This window comes from Ictalurus punctatus, chromosome 11 (assembly GCF_001660625.3).
Source record: "Ictalurus punctatus breed USDA103 chromosome 11, Coco_2.0, whole genome shotgun sequence".
NCBI lineage: Eukaryota > Metazoa > Chordata > Actinopteri > Siluriformes > Ictaluridae > Ictalurus > Ictalurus punctatus.
In genome coordinates, this window is record NC_030426.2 from 934563 (window position 1) to 961017 (window position 26455).

Consider the following 26455-nt stretch of genomic DNA (forward strand, 5'->3'; position numbering starts at 1 on the left):
TTTCCCCGTTATTTCATCCTTTCCCCAAAAATGTTCATGATCAATCAATGCCTGTTCCCCCCTGCACTTGATCCACTTCTGACCATTCTAGTTATGATTTGACTGAGCTTGACAATATTCTCATTTGTTCCATCTTTGTCTTGGCCACTGATTACACTTAGTTTTGGAATAAATTGCAGTCTCTGTGGTAACCATGAGAACAAACCCACTGTGCTTTCACCTGTTTTTGAAATATTTTGCATTTGCCTGAATTTTCTCTTCCAGTTCAACTGTGTTCAAATTATAGAGGGTACTATTGCTCTTTTAGGAAACTAGAGGAATGTGAAGGGAGTATTCCAGATCTTCTCATTCAGTGTCACAATACCTTGTCACATCATTAACATTCTACTTCAGTGTAGAACTCCTGTCTCTAACTGAAGACACAATGTTCATGCACTGAAGTAAAAACACGTCTCCCCATAGCTGAACAAACAGTTATTCTATGCTTGAGAAAAAAAAAAAAACGTACAGTAGTGAATGTGGAGCCGAGCCTGTCTGTATATCTGGTATCTCAGATCGCTTTTGTTTTTACTGACCAGTATTCTGCCTCCAGTTAGCTTCTGTGATGGTTTTATCGCTTTAGCGCGCACGTGGTTGTGAAAAAATTTAGAGTAGCTTGAGAGTCCCAAATAAAAAATAAAAATGGAAAAAAAAAATCCTAGTACAACCCTGGTTATTGACGTAATACTAGATTTGTGTATGTCTTTTAAACAGTTCTAGTTTCACCTTACATGTTATAATCAGGAAAAGTGTAAACGACAATTTAAAGTGAAATAAAAGTTTTATCGGTTCCAAATTTGTGTTTTGCTTTTGAGTCTTTACTTGCATGTATATTGAGGATTGTTTAAGTGGCTTTCAGTAAAAATTTATTTAAAAAAAAAAAACAGTTCGGTATTCTGTAAAACACCTAGCCTAGATTTACTGCCTTATTTCTATTCGAGTTTCCTAGTTGAGATCTATGACTTTGATACAAAAGTCTAAAAACCACAAGCACAGCTTTCACATCACAAATAAACCTGAAGGACATAATGGCAATATAAAAGTTTGCAGAATTTATTCTTGTTTTTACAAAATGACCATCATTCAGCAGATCTGTCATTTGGTTTAATTTGATAAGTATGTCAGGCTTGTTCATAATTACAACCTATATGCTGTTGGTATTGTCAATTTACCAAGTTGGAAAATGTATAAGGGTTGTTGTTGACTATCAACTGCAAGTTACTGTCAGAGCTATTTGTAAGCAAACAAGTAAATATGCTTAATTAACTGAGGGGGTTTACATGTAGGAATTTGATTTCCCTTAAGCTAGCCAATATGGACTGAACTGATCTAACAAGATTTAAATGTATCTGAACACTGAAATATACAAAACCCTGTACTGTAATGAAAAAGTATACATTAACTGCACAACAAACCCTTATTTAACTCCTTGCTGTTTTAAACAGTTAATAAGACTAGACAATTGAGTGCATTTCTCATAGTCGTGACTGTGTATATTTGTTGTGTTGAGGTGCCTCTGCCACAAATACACCCCAAAAATTTAAAGAATAGGAAGATGATTCAATACATTTGAGCATATGAAATTACGTTATGCCACTAATAAAACTGTGATCTTTAAGTAACAAGTCTGAATGTGTCAAAGAAGTGGCGCAGATCTGAGAATTGGGTTAACTTGAGGCACTTTGCAAAAAAATATTATTTCATCTTCAGTACTTCTTGTAGTAGCTTCTGTGCAGCAGCGTTGTAGGGCTCTATTTTGAGCAAGCTATTGAGATCTTCCACACAAGTTCTCTTGTTCTGCAGAGGAGACAAATAAATTTGAATGAAAAAAAAGACACTAACTATACAATTCAATATCAAGTTTTCTATAGATCACAGTATCTAATACCACTAGTCTTTCAGAGTAAGCATTAAATGACATCCTGCAATGGCAGTCCAAGTATTAGATTATTTGTACAGAGAATTATTTAAACATGCTTGGAGTTTCACAACCAATGTAGATACAGGTTTCAGAGATGTATTTTTAAAAGAATGTTAACTGTTTTGAGGGGCTTTTTTGTGACCTCACAATCTATATGGGTATAGCAGTTTAAATAAAAGATATGATTTGAAAATCACTGCACAGAAATATATACCATATGTCCAAAAGCTTGCGGACATCTGACCATCACATCCATATGTGCACCTTCCCCAAACTGTTACCACAAAGTCTGAAGCGCACAGTTTTATAAGATGACTTTTTGTATACTGAAGCATTATAATTTCCCCTTCACTGGAATTAAGGTGCCCAAACATGTCCCAGCATGAAAATGCCCGGTCCATGAAAAGACATATTTTGCCAAGGTTTGAGTGGAAGAACTCAAAAGGCCTGCACAGAGCATCGACCTGAACAACACTGACATGCTCCAGCCCTCCTCACCTGACCCCACTGATGCTCTTGTGGCTGTGGGGATTTTCCCAGTCAGCCACATATTAAAAAAAAAAAAAAAAGTGGAACACCTTCCTTGAAGACAAACTTTTGTCATATAGTAGACCTTTCAACAGGATAATGATCCTAAGCACACTAGCAAATCCACTAAGGAATGGCTCGGCCAATACATGCAAGAAAACCCTCAAACATCTTGCACCTGAAATAATATTGTACGGAAGAGTGGTAAAATAAAATTCCAGCAAGCTTGGTGGACAATTATGCAAAATGGCTAGAAGTTATTTTTGCTAAAGGGGGCAATACTAGATTCTGTAGCCAAGGGTGTACTTACTTTTTCAATGAACAATCACATCTATTGAGATTTTTGTTGAATAAATGATTGAAAAAGCTCATTTTCCTTGTGGTTTTGTTCAAATATATCAACTTTATTAATAGGCACCATTTCAAAAATGATCAAATATTTCCTTGTCCAATGGAGTGTACTTGAAAAAAGTAATAAGTACAGACACACACATACATACAGGTGCATCTCAAAAAATTTGAATATCATGGAAAAGTAAATTTTTTTCAATATTTTAATTATAAAAGTGGAACTTTCATATTCTAGATTCATTACACAAAGTGAAATATTTCAAGTTGTTTTCATTTTAATCTTGATGATTACAGCTTACAACTCATGGACATCAAAAATCCAGGAGCTCAAAATATTAGAATAAAGAACTTCTCTCTCTCTCTCTACCTGTATCTATCCATCTCTTTGTTATAGATATAAATAGATGTCTCTCTCTCTCTCTCTCTCTCTCTCTCTCTCTCTCTCTCTCTCTCTCTCTCTCTCTCTCTCTCTCTCTCTCTCTATATATATATATATATATATATATATATATATATATATATATATATATATATATATATATATATATATATATATATATATATATATATAGATAGATAGATAGATAGATAGATAGATAGATAGATATAGATGGATAGATAGATAGATCTATCTATCTATATATATATCTATATATCTATCTATCTATCTATCTATATATATATTATATATATAGATAGATAGATAGATAGATAGATATATCTATCTATATCTATATATATAGATAGATAGATATAGATAGATAGATAGATATATCTATCTATCTATCCATCTATCTATATATATATATATATATATATATATATATCTATCTATATAGCTTTCTCTTACATACCTTAAGCTCCTTGTGTGCTTGTGCACGTCTGTACAGGGCTTTAATGTTGAATGGGTCCAGGTGAAGAGCCTCTTCACAGTCTTTCACTGCTTCCATATACATTTGTAGTGACAGATAGCACAGAGCCCTAAGTGCACACAGACAAAACACTGTAAAGTGAATCTTGAACATGACAGTTAGGGTCTTACAAAGGTAAAAACCCATTTTGAAACTTGGTTTATAGATAGCACCTTGGGAAGCATGTTTGACTGGTCTTTGACAAAATTTCTTGAAATTCCAACCAACTAAAGTGAATAAATTTGATTACACATTCAGTTTTATTTGTATATGATTTTAATAATAGACTAACAAAAAGCAGCTTTACAGAATTCTAATTTTAGATACAGATCTCGTCTTCTTCTGGGTGATGCTGAATAGTGAGATTACAAATAATCACTGTATACATTGAAAAAAGAAAAGTCAACAGTACTATGTTGAAAGGATGTTCGATTGATCAGAAGGGCGGACGGATGGACTCCTACAAACTGATGTAAGATTATCCACTGAAGCACGAGAGTCTTCACGTAAATACTGCCAGAGTGGTTTTGTGAGACAGCAAAACATCCCACTTTACTACAACTCTGTGCCCATGCTATTTAGCAAAAATGCCTGAACATGAATTTTATGATCAAAGCAGACATGGTGAATCATAAAAAGTAGTATGTTCTAATCAATGTGATGTTTTACTGGGAGGATGACTGACTTGCTGGCTTTTTATTAATAGTGTAAAAATGATGTGGTACATCAAAAATATATTTAAAAGACACTGACATTTCTGTTATGAGCTGTCGTTTTTCACCTCATAAATGTTCATTTAAAAAATAATAAATTCAAATCTTTCAAAGATTATTTGCTAACCACAAAATGACTGCATGCTGTTTTATGGTTGTGACAATTTTGCACTTTATTTTGCTTGGATTCCACATGTCTGTGTTTTCCTTATTCTGAAAAGATTGTCATTGGTGCATGAAAAGTAAAATTTGCTATAACAGCAGTCAGACTATGCCTTAGCAGAAGTTTTTGTGCAGGATGCACAAGGATTCAGAACTATGTACTACATGTACAGCATTGAGGTACGCAGTTGTTGTTTTTTTTTTTTTGGGGGGGGGGGGGGGGGGTTTGTAACCACTATCAGCAGCCAACTGAACTTATTTGCCCACTGGTCAACTAGGAATAAAAAATAAAATGAATAGCCTGATGCAATCTCTTTGTTCTGGGTGACTGGACTATTGATTTGTTCTCCCCTGAAGGGGTAATAAAAGCATCAACTAGTTTGTTAGTTAAGTAAAACTTTTTATTTAACTTTTTTAATTATAAAAGACCCTGATGCTAATAATAAATATCCTTTTAAACACACTTAGTACTGTCTGGCATACAATAATGACTATAAATCAACACAATCTACATCCTGATTTCCAAAACAGACAGACATGAAAATGTGGAACAGTGCTATAGAAATAAAATTTAATAAAATTTTCTGCATCATTTAACAAATTTCAGAGTTTTAAATTTAATATAGACTGTCCTATTAATATGTTCTCTACAAATAAGAGATGGGCATCAATAATCATCGTGTATTCAATCAATAATGGCGTGTTGAAGTCTTTTGACTTCAACATGCCATGTAAGAAAATGCATAGGTATCATCTAGTACAGTGTTTCCGCTAAGACATTTTGGTGCCAGCCAACGTGTCTAGGAATGGGGGGGGGGGATCCAGCTAACCCATTTCTCTCACTGTGATGTTTTGAACTATTAAAACTAAAATTCAAAACAAAAGCAGGGTGCAGCAAAACATTAAACTGTTCTTTGCCAAAGTTTGCCACATATATTTTCATTTACAAAGAAATATTAAAATAACAAAAAAATCTTATTTCCTATGCTACTTTGTTTCTCTTCTTTTTTATGACTATTTTCTGCAATTTTCATGGCACAGAAACGCTCTACTGCCAAAATGAAATTGAAAGTGTCCAGTGTTTCTCTGCAGCTTAAGATGTGCATCAGCTTGATGACCTCCTCCTGAAGGCAGCTACGCAAGGCTCTTTTAATGCAATTCTGCAGTGAGAAGCCTCAATAGCTTGCATCATTCCTCTTAGAGGCAGGAATGATGCAAACTACTTTTGCCAATGTGGCCCGCTCAGGATACAACACCCTGTAATCACAGATGACATCGCAAGATGTCAGAAATGTTAAACCTCTGTGGCAGCAAAGTTTAACGGATGTCTGTTTTGTGGTAATATTTTTACCAGACATTGTCTGAAAATGTTTTATTTTATCGGACATGGGGACTTTTTAATGGTCAAAAACCAGTAAACCGCTAGCGGAAACTCTGATCTAGTATGCAAATTGATTTTGAAATCAGTGAAAGTAATTATGAGTGATGTTGGATAGGGGTAAAGGGTTCTCATTGCTTCACTGATGTGGAATAAAAATTTCTTTTTCTTTTTACAATTATTCCAGCTTTCATTCATCAAATGTCATCATGTGCCAACTAAAGGGTTGAACAGTATCACTTATAGGTTGACTGACGCAGCCAATTGAGAGAGCGCTACAGTACAAGAGGAAAAGGGATTCAGAACTGATGGACTTTGAGCTTTTTTTCTTGCTGAACAGATAAGACAGCATGTTGTTCACCAAGTTGATGAGAAGCTAGTGAATAATGGATGATTGTCAGCTGATTTATCCTTGTTGTGAAGTTTGTATCATTACCCAATGGAGGTGTTCTTTTTTGCATTTTGTATAACTATTATATCGAGTGAAACTAAATAATATGAGCGATCTGCGTCTTATTCTGCGTTCTGGGTTTGTGCCCAACCCTTTTTTCAAACCTGGAGAACAAAATTCATGCAGAACACACAAAAACCCAGCCAGAAACAACAATGTGTTATAGAATTGTTTTCTACATTATACTTTAAGTAGCTAGAAGTAGCAGGCTAGCTGCATGTCAGCTCAAGAAATATGCAGAAGGGAAAGCCCCTACACTCAACTCTGAGATAAGCTTGTTTTCTTCTGATCTTTAGATTTCCTTCAATCCTTTTTTGTTAGGCGTGTTTTAGTCTTAAATCCTGAATACTGAAAACTTCAGAAATCAGACCGATGGTGGAACAAAGAGTTCATAATGTTTACCTGTTTGTGTAGGTTGTGACTTCAGTGGGGTCCTGGCTGAGAGACTGTGTGTATTTATCCACTGCTTTCTTATGCTGTCCTTTCTTCACAAATGCATTCCCCTCCTCCTTTAGCAGTTTGGCCTTTTTCACATCACCACTCACTGGAAGTTAATTGAGTTCAGAAGATCATATAGGTAACCTACATTAAATCTCCATATTGAAAACAGAAAGTGCATAAGACAATGTCATACGACATATTGCCACTGAAAGTCAGAAAAGATTTTTTTTACTTTGTTTATTTCCATTTAGGTTGTTCGGCTGTGCATTCACAGTTGACTTTGTAGTTCGCAAAAATTTCTCTTTTACTGACATGGGAACAGTTGGGATAGGAGGAAGCTTTTCTCGCCATCCATCTGGTCCATCCATCTCAGTCAGTGCCTTTGTCATTCTGAAGATAAATAAAAATGTATTTTATTTGAGAAAGCATGTTTCATTGGTTTCTGCTCAGTGGTAGCTTATAAGATCTGTATCATTTGAACAATTTAAAGAGTTCTGCACAGCTATGCAGTTGAGTTTCCCAATGCTGCTTCAGTGTAATTACTGTGTACTCTAATGGCCTTTGGAATTTACTCTCTGATACAGAGAATATTACTGGTGATTTGTTGTTAACAGGCAACACAACAATGTTTACATTTACTTTCAAATCAAATAATTTCATGTTTATCAGTGCATGCCAAGGGATTTATTTTATGTTCTGAATACAACTGATTATATTTCTCAACATCTCATTTAAGGGAGACGCAAGAGAAAAAGTTCCTATCTTAACTTATTGTGAACACGATTTTCATTTTAAATTGATAAGTAGCCTAATGTGCACATTATACATTTCTAATTGTTCTGAATTATTTTTAAATTGTTTAATTTCTTTATGTAAAATTATACAGTTATTCATAAACTGATTTGCAGTCATGACATACTAAAAATGCCCATTTAAGTAGCTTCAATAGAGTTAGCTACTTTTTGTTAGTAACAGACCCACCTGCGCATGCACATCTCTTACTCTTAGACTGCTTGTCAGATTCGTCAACTTGCTCCGCACACACATATTCAGCAGAGAAAATATCAGACAGAAGCGAGGCTCATATCACCAATCTCCATCTCCATCCCCCGCCGAAAAAGAAATTCAAATCAGAAGCATGGGATTACTTTGGATATCCCAAAAATGAAAGGGGGATTGTCCTTGAGCATGGATATCCAGTTTGCAAAAAAAAAAAAAAAAAAAAAAAAAAAAAAAAAAAAAAAAAAAAAAGCACCTCAGTGCAGAGCAAGGGATATGTCCCTTTTACAATTTTAATCCCTAAAAAAAAACATGAGCACTGTTTCCATGCCATGTGCTAAAGAGCACAAAATCAATATCAATGCATCAACACAAATGGAAGTTGTTGCAACAAGAGAAGCCACTGTGGCTCCCCCCCCCCAATATAATTCATTACTTGTGCTTCAGAGCATGCAGAGGAAACAGTGTCACAAACCTCAAGTTATCTTGCGATGAGAGGCGGATGCCTAATATTTGGGAACAGAATCATGAGAGACAGTTCTGGGAGGTAATTACCAAATCATTTCAATGACAGAATTTGGCAGTTCAGAATGACAAAAACAACATTTGAGATGCTGTGCAAATGAGATCGGCTTGCTGGTTAGTCTAGTTATACCGACCCACCGCCCCAGTTCGAGAGAAAAATGCATTATCAATGGCTGTATAAGTTGACCACATTTGCTGAATATCCAACTCACATCAGCCAATTCTCCAGTCACATGATTTGCTGGAAAGTCACATGACTTTTTAGATGCACATAGAGGAATTTATTCAGTAAATGTGTTTCCATGGCAGTTTAGGCGCATGTCTTCTTATCAAATAAAAAAATCAGACTGAAAATGACGCACAAAGTTTTGTATGCGCATTTTGGCGATTTTATTCACATCTGGTGTTTCCATCCATTTTCATAAAATACGTGGATGGAAACATGGCTACTGACACCAATCTGACTGTGTGTGTGTGTAAGTTAAAGGTATAGAGAGTAGCAGTCTGGCTGCACTGCTGCGCACCTATTAGGGCTGCACAATTAATCGAATATCGATTGCGATTTTGACGGCCCCCGATTAAATGAACATTATCGACTGCGATATTAACGTTTAAAGTTTGTCCTCCACTAATAGAAAACTCCACTGCAGATCAAATCAAGCACTTCCTAAACTTACAGATACACAACCATAGAGCGGCGTAGGGATGACGTCATTTTGTAGTCCCAAAACAAAGCATTTTAGCCCCAGCTTCGCTTCGAGCTCCAGCACTTTGCATGAGGGGAAATCATGACATTAACATGATGCTAAATGGCACTACAGAGGTTGTCGGGGACATTAAATGTCATCATGCCGAATGGGGAAAAAACCTTTACAGATATACACAGGGCTCTACAGTATGACCATTTCACTGAAAAGTATTTTCTGTGACTGTGAATAAATTTTTTGCACCGGTGCAAGTGACCTGTTCAGAGTTGTATAATTGAATCGGAAAAAAAACTACAGGAAGTCCAAAATGCATCTACACTGCGCAACAGTAACTTTGCTTTTCATCACAACAGTCAACCGAACAAGTGTGTAAATACTGCAGAGAAGCCATTAGGATGACAAGAGTAACTCTGTACATCATCTGCTTCAACTTCCCGATCTCACAATCGCCATCTTTTATTGATCCAGCAAAATGACATGCACCTGAAACCTGCTAGTGTAGACACAGCGGCATCGGGCGGAGTAAATTAATAATAACGCTAACGCTACAGGGTGGGTTTAATTCAAACTTCTTTATTAAATAATTCCTCACCAATCATAATCAAGAGTAGCTACTGTTCAGTCTGTAAACATACAGTACACTGCCGCTTTCCTTCACTAACTCTAATTCACTTCATTTAAACTCACGGTTGCCAGATATCACTAGAAAAGTCAACTCCAGTTTCCATGTTTTGTTTTAATCCCTCCAAAACACAATAACATGTCAACACTGTACTGGGGAAACCCATCTAAAACTGATAAACAAACAAAAATAAAACTACTAAAATGTAAAGACAGAAAATGTGCTTTGTTATAAATAAATCATATAATATAAAAAATAGATATTATAATAACTTCATAAAATATAAATAAAATGAGAAATGAAATAATGTTTAATTACTATGTGTTGCATTTAATATCAATCTGACATTAAGCTTAGTTCGCTATCTCCTTACAAAGCTATTAGCCTTTTTCCTAATATGAAGCATGTTTGTGTTAGTCTACTTTTAATTAGGACTCTTTATTGTTTAAGATATTTAAACAAATATTTTATGCAGGGCTCCAGGCAAAAAAAAAAAAAAAAAAAAAATATCTAGGAGCTCCTAAACCCAAAATATTTAGGCGCCAGATCAAATTTTCAGGAGCCAAAATATAGTAATGTCATATGACATATGATATCATTGTTAAACGGCTACCTCACACTGATTTTTCTTTCCCTTCTGTACTGTCTGCCTTTGTTTACTCTGCCTCCCATAGTTTACATATGTGCAATGTTGAGTATATCATATTGAAATCATTACCGTAAATACTGAAATGTCCAGTCATTTGTTTCTTTTTTTCACTTTTTTTATTCAACTATGTACAATCAGTTGTTTCCTGCTTATTCAGGCTCAGAGTCCGTATCTCCCACCACCACCATGTCAAGTTCACTTGGCCAACCAGTGTAGTTAGGTCTGCGCCTTCTTTTGCTTGCAGACAATAGCGCTTCACACTGGGCTCTGAGCAAACTGGCCAAGTGAGGGGCCCTCTGTACTGATCCTCACGAAGTCTTCCAGTATTTTAACACATAAGGAACTGCGCACTTTTGACTCCATTCTATTCTGTGCTGAGAATCCTCTTTTGCACCGAGTTGCATATATGGGAAGAACCCGCATAATTTCAACTAAGTGAAGAATGTTCCTAAAATCTGTGCAGAATGGCTCCTTTTTCACTTTCCATAACTCGGTGTATAGACATACATGAACATGTTACATGTTATCCATGAACTGACCTTTCGCTAATGTTTTCAGCATTCTCCATTCCCTTTGCACAGCTGTAACACCACATCGACTGTTTGTCAAGAGCTCTCTGTACCAATTCACTAATGTGTCAACCTGCTCCTCGTCATAGGTAACATCACCCGGCCATGTATCATGACAGAACACTGAAAATGACCTGATGACCTCTGATCCCTTTGCATATCCTTTCTCTGTAACATTCACCAGCATGTTTCCGAATCTTCTCTCTAGTTCTTTCACAGTAATATCAACTGTTTAAACTGTCTTGTCGGGACAATATCTTGTCCAGCTTTAGCACAAAAGGTGCAGTACATTTTCCCATTGTCATAACGTAACCAGGTGAACACTTGTAGCCAAGCTGATTTAAACAGGTCTTGTCAGGACGGGAGAAGAAGGCTCGACTCGCTGCGCTTGGCTGTCATCATCTGTAAAAGATTGCACTCCGATTGAAATGGGCTGGGATGACTCAAATGTCACTTGAGAACTTTCACCGGTCGAGTTGGTCTCAACATCGTCGGCATCTGATTTAGAGGAGGCAGGGTTTGGACGGGCAGGGAACGAGAAAAAGTCTGATATTTTTTGTTTGCGTATTTCGTTTTCTTGTCAGCTGGCTAATGTTAGTTAACTACGCAGTTAGCTAGCCTACATATAACGGATAAATTCACATTCCAACGAACTAAACCACATCAAACTAAATGAGAAACCTTTAATAAAGTTAACACTTCCAACTTTTTAAACCCGATAAACGTGACGTTAAACCTGTTTCTGTTCATCTATACAGCCGACGCTTCAACCACTGCAGGACAAGAGTGCAGAGTTTATTTATTGGAAACCATACAGGAGTGCACGTGACAGGGCAGGTAGATGCAGGCACAAGAGGAGATGATGTATGGTCATTTCTATTTCATTTGTTTTTCAATTTTGTTTGTGGGTAACGGTGGCCACTGGCAACTGGCAGAAAAAACGGTCGCAAAATTAAAAAGTTAGTCGCATTGGCGACCATTTTAGTCGCCATCTGGAGCCCTGTTATGCTTGTTCATATATCAATTAACCGACAGTATTTCTCATTGCTATTATTTTAATTCAATTGACATTGACCATGAGCAGAGAGCTTACATTTAACTGTTTATGACCTCCTGATTAAAGTTTAAATAAAAAAATTTTTAAAAAAGATATCTGGATATCAGATACCAGGTATCTGGATATACCTGGTATCTGGATATCGGCTGTAAAAATCCTGATCGGTGTATCAGTAATGAACACCATTAAACTAAAGCGCTTTGCATCTGACAGATAAATGAACTCACCCAATCACATACTATATGAGATTATTCAGATATATACACAATATACACAGAGCGGTTCGAGAACTGACTCCAGCCCAGAACCATGACAGTGCAAAATGTCTAATAGTGTAGATTTAAATATATTTAAGAGGAGCAGACTTCAAACACTGAACATTGATGTATATATTTGTTTACAAGGTTGAACAGGTTAACGATTGTTGTTTTTTTTTTTTTTTTTTATACAGTCAGAAAAAATTAACTGAAAATATTAAATGTAGTTTATCAGAAGGTAAATTAATTTGTCATGGCTCCAACTATGTTCCTAAATTCTGTCATAATTGACCAGCTCAAGTTTTCTCATTATATTGTGGCATGAGAAAGCTTAATAAATCTGAAAGTGCAATAAAATATGTTGTCACAAAAATCAATTAATAATCATGATAAATAATCGAGATCTCAATATTGATCAAAATAATTGGGATTATCATTTTGGCCATAATCGTGCAGCCCTAGCACCTACCATGTGTGTTAATAATCATAGGACATTATTTTAAAAGCTCACACAGTTGATGTTTTTCCATTTAGTAATTAATTTAACTTGCTGTGCTAACATGTAAACAATAAGTTAATATTAACAGGCAGCCACAGTCTAGGTAATTAATGGGTAACACTGGACTGGCTCTGTACAGGCCACTTGAGTTCTTCCATTTCAACTTTGTCAAACCATGTCTTCATGGACCTAGCTTTGTGCAAATTATCATGCAGGAAGAGGTTTGGACCCTTTAGGTCCATTGAAGAGAAATTGTAATGCTACAGCATACAAAGACATCCTATGCAGTTGTATGCTTCCAACTTTGTGGCAACAGTTTGAAGAAAGCCCACATATGGGTGTGATGATAAAAGCATGTTTCTTTCGTGAATTCCGGGCCAGTTTGTACTGGCATATGGGAGAAATATGGTTTTATGGAGTTACAAAAGGTGTTTGGATTAGTCTACTGGAGCAAACTATTGACAACAGAAAAGAAAAAAAAAAAAAATGAACAGTACACCTCCTATTTGCTTCATGTTAATGAACTTAAGATACCAGAATCAGATGCCCTGTATACATTTGTATTTGTATTCAATTTAGAACACATCTGCTGAATCCAAATAAAGTATTATATTCGGTTTTATCCCTAGTGCTCATCAAACAGAAATCACACATGGAAGCTTCTCTGAACATTTGCTTCATAGCTTCACACTTACAGATACTGCTTCCTGTGATTGTGTTTAATAACCCCACATTTGGATACTGTTCAGACCCCTTCACCAACCACATTTCCGATACCAAATAACGCTTAGAAGAAAGTGCTTTTCCAATTAATAAATGCTAGTTACTTGTCAGCTTATGCCCATTAACAAGCCCCTACCTGTTGGTTCCATCATGAGCTGCAGGCAGGTTGCAGTCGATCTGTAAGGCTGTTTTATAGTCTACATAGGCTTGTCTGTATCTCTCCATAGCTTCATAAGCTGCAGCACGGCGTAAAAGTGATTTAATCCCAAATGGAACCAGTTCCAAAGATCTGTTAAAACAAAAAGTATATTAATGTGGACAGCTCAGCTGTCTCAATTTGGGCTGGTTCAAAATTCAAGTTCCTTATTCTTTTATTAGCAGAGTAGCACTGAATTTTGTACTCCTTTTCTTAAAGACAATACATAGGTTAAACAAAATGGACATAAATACACAAATTAAAGAGGCAGTACCAGTTGTTTATAAAGCATTAACATTATTATACCTACAGTGGTGCTTGAAAGTTTGCGAACCCTTTAGAATGTTCTATATATCTGCATAAATATGCAGAATGTCAGCAGATTTTCACACAAGTCCTAAAAGTAGATAAGGAGAGCCCAATTAAACAAAGGGGACAAAATTATAATACTTGGCCATATATTTATTAAGGAAAAATGATCCAATGTTACATTTGTGAGAGGCAAAAGTGTGTCAATTATTGAGATGACAATCAGATGTAACTGAGCACTCTGTTGTATTTAAAGAACAGGGATCTATCAGAATCTGATCTTCACAACACGTTTGTGGAAGTGGATCATGGGATGAACAAAGGAGATTTCATAGGACATAAAAAAAAAAAATGACAATAATAAAATAAAAAATAAGACACTTGATGCTCATCAGGCTGGAAAAGGTTACAAAACCATATCTAAAGAGTTTGGATTCCACCAATCCACAGGCAGACAGACTGCGTACAAATGGAGGAAATTCAAGACAGATATGTAATATTTATCTCATTTGTGTAATTGGGTTCTCTTTGTCTACTTTTAGTACTTGTGTGAAAATCTGAATGATTTGGTCATATTTATTCAGAAATATAGAAAATTCTAAAGGGTTCACAAACTTAGAAGCACCAATGCACATGGAAAGAATGTAAGAATCCTGCCACTCAATCTAGTCTTCAAGTGCCACTAGCCCTGTTCATTTGAGTCTATATATACACAGTGCCCTCCACTAATATTAAACATGTATATGGTAAATATGAACAGAGAAGACTGTGAAAATTTGTCTTTGGTTAACCTTTTGATCATTTGTTTATATATATATATATATATATATATATATATATATATATATATATATATATATATATATATATATATATATATATATATATATATAGTGTGTGCGTGACAATTACTGGCACCCTTTTAGTCAATACTTTGTGTGCTACCTCCCTTTGCCAAGTTAAGTTGCGAGTCTCCTCCTATAATGCCTGATGAGGTTGGAGAATACATGGCAAGGGATATGAGACCATGCCTCCATACAGAATCTCTCCAGATCCTTCAAAACATTGGAGGACTCTCCTCCTCAGTACACCCCACAGGTTTTCTATGGGGTTCAGGTCAAGGGACAGGGAAGGCCATGGCAGGACCTTGATTTTTTGGTCAGTAAACCATTTTTGTGTTGATTTTGATGTATGTTTTGGATCATTGTCCTGCTGGAAGATCCAACCACGGCCCATTTCATTTTCATTTAATATCTATTGATATTTGATAGAGTCCACGATACCATGTATCCTAACAAAATGTCCAGGTCCTCTGGCAGAAAAACAGTCCCAAAACATTAAGATCCATCACCATATTTAACTGTGGACATGAGGTACTTCTCCATATGGCTACCTCTCTGTGGGTACCAAATCCACCTCTGGTGTTTACTGGCAAAAAGCTATATTTTGGTTTCATCTGACCATAGAACCTGATCGGGTTCATCGGATCCATTTGAAGGCCCACTAGTAGTAGCAAACTGAAGATGCTAGAGTTTGTTTTTGGATGAGAGTAGAGGCGTTTTTCTTGAAGCCCTGCCTAACAACTTGTGGTGATGTAGGTGACTTCGGATTATAGTTTTGGAGACTTTCTGACCCCAAGACACAACTAACTTCTGCAATTCTCCAGCTGTGATCCTTGGAGATTTTTTAGCCACTCGAGCTGTCCTCTTCACAGTGTGTTGAGACGATATAGACACACGTCCAATTCCAGGTTGATTCATAACATTTACAGTTGACTGGAACTTCTTAATTATTGCCCTGATGGTGGAAATGGGCATTTTCAATGCTTGTACCATTTCTTATAGCCACTTCCCATTCTGTGAAGCTCAACAACCTTTTGCTACACATCACAGCTATATTCCTTGGTCTTACCCATTCTTATGAATGACTAAGCATATTAATACCCCTGTGAAACAGGAAGTCATGGTTGAACAATATCCTGTTCCTAATCACCCAGGTGTACTAAAAAAACATAAAATATGGGAATATATTTCAACAATAATTTTTCACAGCCTTCTTTGCTCATATTTACCAAGGGTGCCAATTTTAGTTGAGGGCACTCTGTGTGCGTGTGTGTATATTATATATTGTATACATCATGGGGATTATTTTGTATACATCATGCAGGCACTTCCCTCTTTGGAATTTATATGGAGATTACTTATATTCTGTGAATCAAACATGTCATTTCTAATAATTTCCCTCATGGGATCAATAAAGTCAGTCAGTCTGTCTGTTTGGCAGAAGACATTAATAGTGCCTTGTCTGGAACAATTATCTCATCCAAATAGTGCTTCAGTAGAAGCTATGTTACTTGGTGCAACCATTAAATTTAGTAATAGTTTATACACTCAAGTGTAGTGACCATTTACATTCAAACTACACAACATTAGAGCTTCTGTTCAAATGATGCTGCTGTGCTTAGACCAGTATAGAATAGAGAGAGAGCTCAGGCATTGTGTTGAACCTTTCATTTAACCATTCAAACACCTAATAAAAAATACTTATCAGCTATTACATACATTCAGAATCACAAAATATTTGGCACTGTAAGTACTTCAGTGAAGTGATGATAAACTTACATTGTGCAGTCTTTAATGCATTCACTGCAATTTCCATCTTTCAAGTAACTCGCAGCCCGATTTGAATATAAAATACCAAGATCTTCCTGGTTCTTCTGACCTGAAAATAAAAATTATGCATCACGTTACCAAGCATTCACACACAACTGAGATGTTCTTGAGCTAGATAAGTTTGTAGGTCAAATAAATAAATAATTAAATAAAGGTTACAGAAGGTCATTAGATGTTATTTTTCTGTAAAATAAATTAATATATACATAAATAAAATATTAAGCATGCAGTTGAGGTCATTAGTTCACATATGCCTTGCAGAATCTGTAAAATGTATGTGTGTGTATATATATAAAAAAAAAAACACACACACCTAAACATTTTTAAAAGAGGTTATTGACCTTACTCTGAATAAGACAATATTGTGATTAAAGTGTTTACATGAGTCACTTTTAGAATACTTCTGTCATGTTCCCGTTTTACATGTTATAGAACATAATTAGATTAACGGTACACATTACGACTCCAGCAGGCTATGTGGCTTGAGTTTAGAGACTGCTGTGTCTGTTTTCATGGAGACGTGGCTCAGCGACAGAGTTCCAGATGCTGCCATCCAGCTAGGCGGGCTCGCCTCATTTCGTGCCGACAGAAAGGCAGCTCTGTGCAGTAAGGCTTGCAGTGGTGGCTTATGTGTTTATGTGTTTACATCAACATGGAATGGTGCAAGAACTCGGTGCTAGTTTCTAGTTACTGCTCATCACTTATGGAATTTGTGACTGTTAGCCGCCATTTTACCAACCACAGGAATTCACCACTGTTCTTATAATCAGAGTATACATCCCCCCAGGGCTAATGCTAAGGAGGCACTCTGAACTGTATGGGGCTATAAGCAAACTGAAAAACACACACCCCAATGGACTGTTAATCATCGCTGGAGATTTCAACCATGCGGATTTCAATCATGCAAATCTCAAATTAGTGCTCCCTAAATTCCATCAACATGTGAACTTTGAAATACGCTGGATCCTGTTTACACAAACATCCCTGGCACATACTGGGCGGAGCCCTGACTCCACCTCTGCTACTCAGACCACATCTCGTTATGCTAATGTCTCTGAATGTGGACAAAACAAAAGTGATGGTTGTTGACCTCAGGAGAGCAAGGAGTGACCACTCACCGCTGAACATCGACGGGTCCTCCATGGAAATCATCAAGAGCACCAATTTCCTTGGTGTTCACCTAGCGGAGAACCTCACCTGGTCCCTCAACACCAGCTCCATAACCAAGAAAACCCAGCAGCGTCTCTATTTTATATTTATAGTTCTCTTTGGATAAAAGCGCTATACAAGTGCGCCATTTAACACAGCAGTGTTTGTTTTCTACATGAAACACGGCACTGCATTTTTTAATAAAAAAAACAACGACAAATGCACCAGCATGGGTTATATAAATAAATAAATAAATAAATAAATAAATAAATAAATAAATATATATATATATATATATATATATGGAATTATTATTATTATTATATAAAAGCCATTTTAGTATTTATTATGGGTGATTTTGGGTACTTATTGTACTTTGTATCTATGATTATTTATTGTTACAGAGAAGAAGAAAAATGCTCCTGATCCTCCTCACACTTCTGATGAGGCCTTCTCCCACATGGAGGTTTCCACTGCAAAACTGACAGCTCTAACTACCCCCCCCAGAAAAGTCAGAGGAGAGGGGTCACTCGTGTGTCTATCATTTGAGCCATTAGGAAAGCAAGTGCTCCTTCACGTGGGGCTCTGGCACTATTTTTAATAAACATTATATTTTATAAGTATATTTCAGACTTTTTTTGTGTGTGAAATTACACATTGTGTAACAGAGTTCACGCTACTGCCATTTGTTTTCATTTTGTGCCATTTGGAGAGCAATGGTGCCATTTGGTGAGGTTATTTTGTGCCATTTAAAAAAAAATGTTTTCTATTTCTAGAAGTCTGCAATTTTTAAAGGCTTTGTGCAATTTGGAGACGTTTCGTGCCATTTTGGAGAGGTTTTTACCTGTGTTTGGATAACCTTGCACACAATTTTAGTGGTTAGAGATAACTTCCTCATATTTTGGGTGTTCATGGACAAGTACTTGGGGCATCTTTGAGACCAGGAATGGGGTTGATATCAACATTTGCTGTGAAGATATAACATTTGTGTTAAAAGAAAACAATTTTTTTATATAATTGTCTTTTTTTTAATCTGAATATATTGCCCCAGGTAGGCTAGGTAAAAGAAGAAATACTTGAAATAACTGAATTCTTAAAAGTCTTAAGTGTCTACTTCATATGAGCCATTAACCACTACATTAACCACTACTGTGGTGTGTGATATCACAAAACAAATCAATGCTGAACACAGGTACCCCCAAAACAGACAAAAATGCCATTTTTTGGCTACCGCAAAATGAAGTTAAGCATTTTTCCATAATCGGATATCGCTTTTGAAATATCGGATCTACCATTAAACGGTGTTTTGAGAACTGCAGCCATTGCAGCACTGCATCTGTTTTTTATTAATTACTTCATGTGCTTTATTTGTTTTACCTGTTTAACACATGAAAGCTTTTACTTAAAAAAGATTATTTAGTAACAGTGCACTTTATTTACTATTTCAGAGCTCTCTATTTATTGGTGTATAAACAAGAGTTGTTTTATGTATGTGAAGAAGTGAAATTGACAAAATTATTATAAATAAAACCTTATGTTCAGTTCAAATATCAGTTGTCCAACACAAACATGCAAATAATCAGTATCAGTAATAAAAATTAAAAAAATTCACAACTTGATTTGTGTAAGTTCAGTTATTATAGTGTCTTATGTTATATATGTAAACATCTGTTATGTGAAATAGCTTATTCTGGGCAGCACTACTATTTAATTTTTTTTGTAATTATTACAATTTTGCATATTATGCAAGGCGTATGTATGACCTCAACACTCAATATTCATGCCAGAATATATGAGAGTAGTTAGCGACATTCGGAGGATAATGTCATGTACTGCGACCAAACTTGAACATGCAAGGAGAATGATCAAATTTGATGAAATGCTATTTTGACAACCTCTTTAGTACAGTAACATGATCATTTCGATGGCCTTGGCTCACTCTTCAAATGAATAACTAGCCATTTAAAAGCGGACATCGTCTTCCCTACCCGATTTCTTCAACACCTCGATGGCTTGGCTGTACAGAGAGATGGCGTCTCCATATTGTCCGGTCTTAAAGCAGTCGTTGCCAGCTTGTTTCAGCTCTGCCCAAGATTGTGACCGCCGCTTCTGAGGCATGTTATCCCGCTAAATTCAGATAACAGTGACTACAAACAAACAAACAAACAAACAGTTACTTTTAGCTAGCTGCTTAGCTAATATCGTGCTTCGCTAGCTGGGTTTAGTCTAGTCAACAAAGAACCGGTTTAAGTACAAAGTTAACGTTAACAAACTATATACTACGGCAGGTTCTTACCTTAAATGTTGCTGGCTGATATATGGTCAATTATTAAGGTTAAAAACACCGACAGACTGAAGTAACTGTAGCAAGCCTAGCGTAAGATAGAAAACTAGACGCCGGGTGAACACCTAAATGTCCAGCTAGCTGCTCAGCTACATCAACTAATGAAGAACAAGCAGCCGCTCTGACGTCGTTTAAAGTTTACACCTACATTAACTAGGAAGAAGAAGACAGCATTGTTCTAAGGTCTACAAAAAAATAGACATAACACCGCGGGAACTAAATTAGATTAGAGACTGCTTGTTCCTCGTCGAATGTATAAACGGTGTACAGTAGCAGACTCGTTGAAGAAAACGCAGGCGAGAGAAGTTAGCGTTAGCTGTAGCGCCGGCTCGACGCAGCGGTGTCAGATTTCAGTTTCAATTCGTAATGTCGCTGATCAGTTAACTCTCAGGCTGCTATTTAAAGCTAGTCTGCATTCCAAGTGAGGAATCTCGAGAGCGGAACTTTTTAAAACACTTAAAAATTAAAACCTAGTGTACCAAAACAACAACTTTATGACCAAGCAGCATATTCCCCGCATGCTTACCTTGTCATAAATGATCTCCGCTGCCAAATGGACAAAACAATAATTAAAAGAGACCACACCTTTCACCGTGAACTCATTATAAGGCAACGGCTTAACGCCCTCTCACGCCCGCTGCAGTCATCTTTAGGGTCGGTTCATACTGAAACTGATGAAAAGCATTTACGTCAAAGGGCCGTTTATAATGCTCGCTCTATTTTACCCCTCCTACTGTATGGTGTTTCTACATCTGGAAACCTCCGTTTTCATCTGGAAGACGTTTTATTTGGGGCGTTTGCTTTTGGTTAGCCAGGGAAGTTTTCTTCATGGAAGTTGAACATTGTTTTTAGGTTTGCAGAACATTCCCTTAACATTCCCCTAATGTTCTGTTAACATTCCTCTAATTTTCTGTTAACATTCCCTTAACATTCCCTTAAAATTCCCCTAATGTTCTGTTAACATTCCCTTAATATTCCCATAACGTTCTGTTAACGTTCCCCTAATGTTTTGTTAACATTCCCTTAATGTTCAGATAAAGTTCTGTTAATGTTCCTTCAGTGTTCCCCTAACATTCTGCTATCGTTCCCCTAACATTGTTAACGTTCCCCTAATGTTCCACTGACATTTTGTTAATGTTCCCTTAACGTGCTGTTAACGTTATCTTAACATCAATTTTCATTATTTATTTTACATATACATACATTTATGCATCATTAATCTTTTTTTTTTTTTTTAATCTGTCTATTTAACTAAATTATTAGTGGGCATTCCATGTTTTTGTTGATCCACTGTTTAATTGTTTACATAAAATAAAATAAGGCATGAATCTCAGGACATTCAAAGCAGTAATTATCATTTAATTATCTCACACTTCAATGCTTGGTGCAGTGACATTGTGAAAAATTGACAGTAGAACTCATGGCTATGTTTAATAGTGAAAGTAAGAGCATTTCCACATGCACAATGCGACAAGAACTTTATAACGGTTCCTAGGTGTTAAGACTAAGTCTCAGCTCCTAAATTATTTAAGAGTGCTAGACAGGTGTCCTAACCTAGTTAGAGTAACAAGATGGCAGCAGAGTGGTCGAGACCATGTACTTTCTGACAAAGAAAAATATGTTGGAATTATATGATGACAAGGAGTTGATAAAAAGATACAGGCTTGATTGTCAATATATTCTTTTAGTTACTGACCTAGAAATTCGGTAACTTCTCCCACTCTAAGAAACAATGCTATAACTGCAGAAATGAAAGTAATAATTATCTGCGTTTTTTTTTTTTTTTTTTTTTTGGTGACTGGAAAAATGCAGTAGTGCACCAGTGATGACTTGGGCCCATCACAGTCCACAGTAAGCAGAGTCTTAAATATTACTATTGCGGCACTAACCACGCCAAACCTAATAAGGCAGTTCATTGAATTCTCAACTGACCTTCAAATCATACGGTAAACGCAAGCTGCTTTTATGAGGATTGCGGACTTCCGTCATGTTCGCATCATTGATCCAACTGTAAGTGAGGAGACATACATCGATATACAGTATCTCACAAAAGTGAGTACACCCCTCACATTTTTGTAAATATTTGATTATATCTTTTCATGTGACAACACTGAAGAAATGACACTTTGCTACAATGTAAAGTAGTGAGTGTACAGCTTGTGTAACAGTGTAAATTTGCTGTCCCCTCAAAATAACTCAACACACAGCCATTAATGTCTAAACCGCTGGCAACAAAAGTGAGTACACCCCTAAGTGAAAATGTCCAAAATGGGCCCAAAGTGTCAATATTTTGTGTGGCCAGCATTATTTTACAGCGCTGCCTTAACCCTCTTGGGCATGGAGTTCACCAGAGCTTCACAGGTTGCCACTGGAGTCCTCTTCCACTCCTCCATGACGACATCACGGAGCTGGTGGATGTTAGAGACCTTGTGCTCCTCCACCTTCCATTTGAGGACGCCCCACAGATGCTCAGTAGGGTTTAGGTCTGGAGACATGCTTGGCCAGTCCATCACCTTCACCCTCAGCTTCTTTAGCAAGGCAGTGGTCATCTTGGAGGTGTGTTTGGGGTCGTTATTATGCTGGAATACATGCTGGGATCATGCTCTGCTTCGGTATGTCACAGTACATGTTGGCATTCATGGTTCCCTCAATGAACTGTAGCTCCCCAGTGCCAGCAGCACTCATGCAGCCCCAGACCATGATACTCCCACCTCCATGCTTGACTGTAGGCAAGACACACTTGTCTTTGTACTCCTCACCTGGTTGCCACCACACACGCTTGACTCCATCTCAACCAAATAAGTTTATCTTGGTCTCATCAGACCACAGGACATGGTTCCAGTAATCCATGTCCTTAGTCTGCTTGTCTTCAGCAAACTGTTTGCAGGCTTTCTTGTGCATCATGTTTAGAGGAGGCTTCCTTCTGGGACGACAGCCATTAAGACCAATTTGATGTGGTGTGCGGCGTATGGTCTGAGCACTGACAGGCTGACCCCCCACCCCTTCAACCTCTGCAGCAATGCTGGCAGCACTCATACATCTGTTTCCCAAAGACAACCTCTGGATATGACGCTGAGCATGTGCACTCAACTTCTTTGGTCGACCATGGCGAGGCCTGTTCTGAGTGGAACCTGTCCTGTTAAACCACTGTATGGTCTTGGGCACCGTGCTGCAGTTCAGTGTCAGGGTCTTGGCAATCTTCTTATAGCCTAGGCCATCTTTATGTAGAGCAACAATTCTTTTTTTCAGATCCTCAGAGAGTTCTTTGCCATGAGGTGCCATGTTGAACTTCCAGTGACCACTATGAGGGAGTGTGAGAGCGATGACACCAAATTTAACACACCTGCTCCCCATTCACACCTGAGACCTTGTAACACTAACAAGTCACATGACACCGGGGAGGGAAAATGGCTAATTGGGCCCAATTTGAACATTTTCACTTAGGGGTGTACTCACTTTTGTTGCCAGCAGTTTAGACATTAATGGCTGTGTGTTGAGTTATTTTGAGGGGACAGCAAATTTACATTGTTACACAAGCTGTACACTCACTACTTTACATTGTAGCAAAGTGTCATTTCTTCAGTGTTGTCACATGAAAAGATATAATCAAATATTTACAAAAATGTGAGGGGTGTACTCACTTTTGTGAGATACTGTAAAAGGATTCCAAAGCACCAATGTTTAAGTTGTGTTTGATGCCAATTACAAGATTCTGGATCTTGTGCCAAAATGGCCAGGGTCAACACATGATACTCTAGCCTCACTGGGTTATTTGAACAAAATTATGTTCAGTTTGCCCTGGATGTCATCTGCTGGGTGACTCAGGATATCCTTTAAACACTGGCTTCTCACCCCTTACAGAAGTCCACAAGGAGAACAGCAACTCAATTATAACAGGTACTGGACTGGACTGAACTGTAGACAAAATACCAATAAAATACCTTCTTCCATTGCTCCATGGTCCAGTTCTGATGCTCACATGCCCATTGTAGGCACTTTCGGTGGTGAAGGGGGTCAGCATGGGCAGTCTGACTGGTTTGTAGCTACGCAGCCCCATACACAGCAAGCTGTGATGCACTGTGTTCTGACACCTTTCTATCATAGACAGCATGAACCTTTTCAGCAATTTGTGCTACAGAAGCTCTTTTGTGGGATTGGAACAGACAGGATAGCCTTTGCTCCCCACACACATCAGTGAGCCTCAGGCACCCTGAGCCTGTTACTGGTTCATTTGTTGTCCTTCCTCGGACCACTTTTGGTAGGTACTAACCAGTGCATACCAGGAACACCCCACAAGACCTGCCGTTTTGGAGATGCTTTGAACCAGTCATCTAGCCATCATAATTTGGTCCCTGTCGAAGTCACTCAGATCCTTACGCTTGCCCATTTTTCCTGCTTCCAGTACATCAACTTTGACAACTGACCGTTCACTTGCTGCCAAATATATCCCACCCCTCGACAGGTGCCACTGTATCAAGATAATCAATGTTATTCACTTCACCGGTCAGTGGTTTTAATGTTTAACTCCTAGTAAGTTTGTATTTACAAGTTGGGAAGTCGTAATTACGACATCAGGTACGTTCCAAGTCACTTTGGTCAAAGCAAGATGGCAGTGTACCTTCTCTTAATTAACTACACAAAAAAATAAAGCTAAGGTTTTTTAACTCTACTTCTAGAAAATGGAGAACAAAGAATGCGCATCAAGTATGTTTTGCTTTTTTTATGTTTTTAATCAATTTATGAAGCCACTGTAAACATTTTCGGTTACATAAAGTATTATATCGTAATTGTACAATGCTATTGCATTTTGTGCAAGCAATTAGCTTGTTTTATTGTAAATAAAAAAAAGCCTGAAAATAACTTGCTGCATATACACATAATAAGTGACATTAGTAAACATTTGATTCAAAAAATTTACCATCAACCACAGACATTTCATCAGTTGATTCCACCATGTTTTCTTACTGACACCCCCCAACTCGGAAACTCAGAGCTCAAAGAAAATCCAGTTTCCCACTCATAGTTATGACTTTATGGTGATGTTCAACTCATACATTCGATCTTTCCGATATGACTTGAATGCACCATTATGGCTTATTGGTGTATATGGGTGTGATCCCTGGAAACACATTTGTTCCTTTAACTAATGATATGGGGTGGCAAATGTCCCAGTAACACATACAGTTACATTTGGCTGTAAATAATAATGACTAGCTTTTGATGTCATCCCTTTATTATAAAAATTACATGTAGATTGTTGGCATATGTGACAAAACCGCTTGTTACTGATCTTAATGTCTGACTTTCACTCTTGAAAGTGATTCAAGAATGCAAGGTTGCTTAAAAAGCTGTGTCCAAGTGGTCCATGATGGAGGGGGGAACCAGGCACACAGCAGAGCCGCCAGGTAATTTTCAGGTAATTCTAGAGCTATCAGGTAATTTTCAGAGTCAAAAAATTCATTATGGATTTTGACAACAAATTGTTCCATCATCTGAATATGGATTAACTGTGTAAATAATCTATGAATATTTTCCCATTTTCTCAGGAATTCTGATGTGTTTTGGGATGGCTGAATATTTGGGAATGGCCCGTTTCAAGCCCATTTGGGACCCATGTGGGGCCTACGTAGACATGCTGTCCAGGTCCCCAATGGCATGTTGGAAAAGCAGGAAGTGCCATAGGATGCCCAACGATGGCACATTGCAGCTTGAGACATATCAGATCAGTCACTTAGTGCTGGCTCTAATAAAGTTTTGCACAGCAGTAAAAGAAGACGCTGTGGCAAACTGAACCAACTTAGACACCACCTGAGCCTATCCTCCTTTTATACAGGGACATTCTTAATTGAATGACTGGTCTTGCTTGTCTCAATTTATGGGATTTAAGTTTATATTTATTGGACAAATATTCAAGTTTGTGTGTGTAATAAGAACACACAGAGCCAACCCTGTCTGTCAGATTTTATTCACAATGATGTTAAACACTGTCTCTGTTAAAACTTTCCACCACCATCGTGATTGTCATGGGCTGCTTCTCAAATCGAAAGCTCTGACCTTACATTCAACTGTTTAATAAATCTAGAAAATCCAGACGACTGGTACGCAAAACAGACCTTTCAGTGAGTATGAAGACTACATTTGAGGGTTTTAATATTGAAACACTAACTGGAATAGGAAACCGGGTCAGTGTTAGTACTCAATAAGGATCTAGAATAGTACACAAGTATGCGATCAGAAACACAACACTAGCTTGTTTAGAAGAGACAGACGGACAGGGAAATTT

The 26455-nt window shown here is 37.2% G+C and overlaps 1 protein-coding gene and 1 long non-coding RNA gene across 3 annotated transcripts; one reads left to right on the forward strand and one right to left on the reverse strand.

Annotated features, from left to right (window-relative positions):
* Positions 1-191: 191 nt before the first annotated feature.
* tomm34 (translocase of outer mitochondrial membrane 34) lies at positions 192-20941 on the reverse strand. 2 transcript variants are annotated; one of them, XM_017479700.3, is made up of 8 exons: positions 20699-20941; positions 19817-19975; positions 16629-16728; positions 13639-13791; positions 7128-7285; positions 6857-6998; positions 3694-3820; positions 192-1836 (listed from the first exon to the last, which is right to left on the reverse strand). In XM_017479700.3, exons 2-8 carry the CDS (start codon positions 19944-19946, stop codon positions 1735-1737), a joined length of 912 nt encoding a protein of 303 aa, XP_017335189.1. In that variant the 5' UTR covers positions 19947-19975; positions 20699-20941; the 3' UTR covers positions 192-1734. The 2 variants fall into 2 exon arrangements, with proteins under 2 accessions (XP_017335189.1, XP_017335188.1); XM_017479699.3 differs by lacking the exon at positions 20699-20941 and adding an exon at positions 20125-20681.
* A 1298-nt stretch (positions 20942-22239) lies between these two features.
* LOC108272169 (uncharacterized) lies at positions 22240-26271 on the forward strand. The gene is made up of 2 exons (XR_001814000.3): positions 22240-25588; positions 25719-26271. It is a non-coding gene; the product is annotated as an uncharacterized LOC108272169 (long non-coding RNA).
* Positions 26272-26455: the final 184 nt, after the last annotated feature.

Excerpts from the sequence above, each read along its gene's own strand:
- tomm34 (XM_017479700.3), bottom strand. The coding sequence starts at position 19,946 with ATGCCTCAGAAGCGGCGGTCACAATCTTGGGCAGAGCTGAAACAAGCT. Across the intron at positions 6,999-7,127 it reads CCTAAATGGAAATAAACAAA|TGAGTGGTGATGTGAAAAAG; the intron begins GTAAAAAAAATC and ends ATTAACTTCCAG. Across the intron at positions 1,837-3,693 it reads AAGCACACAAGGAGCTTAAG|AACAAGAGAACTTGTGTGGA; the intron begins GTATGTAAGAGA and ends TCTCCTCTGCAG.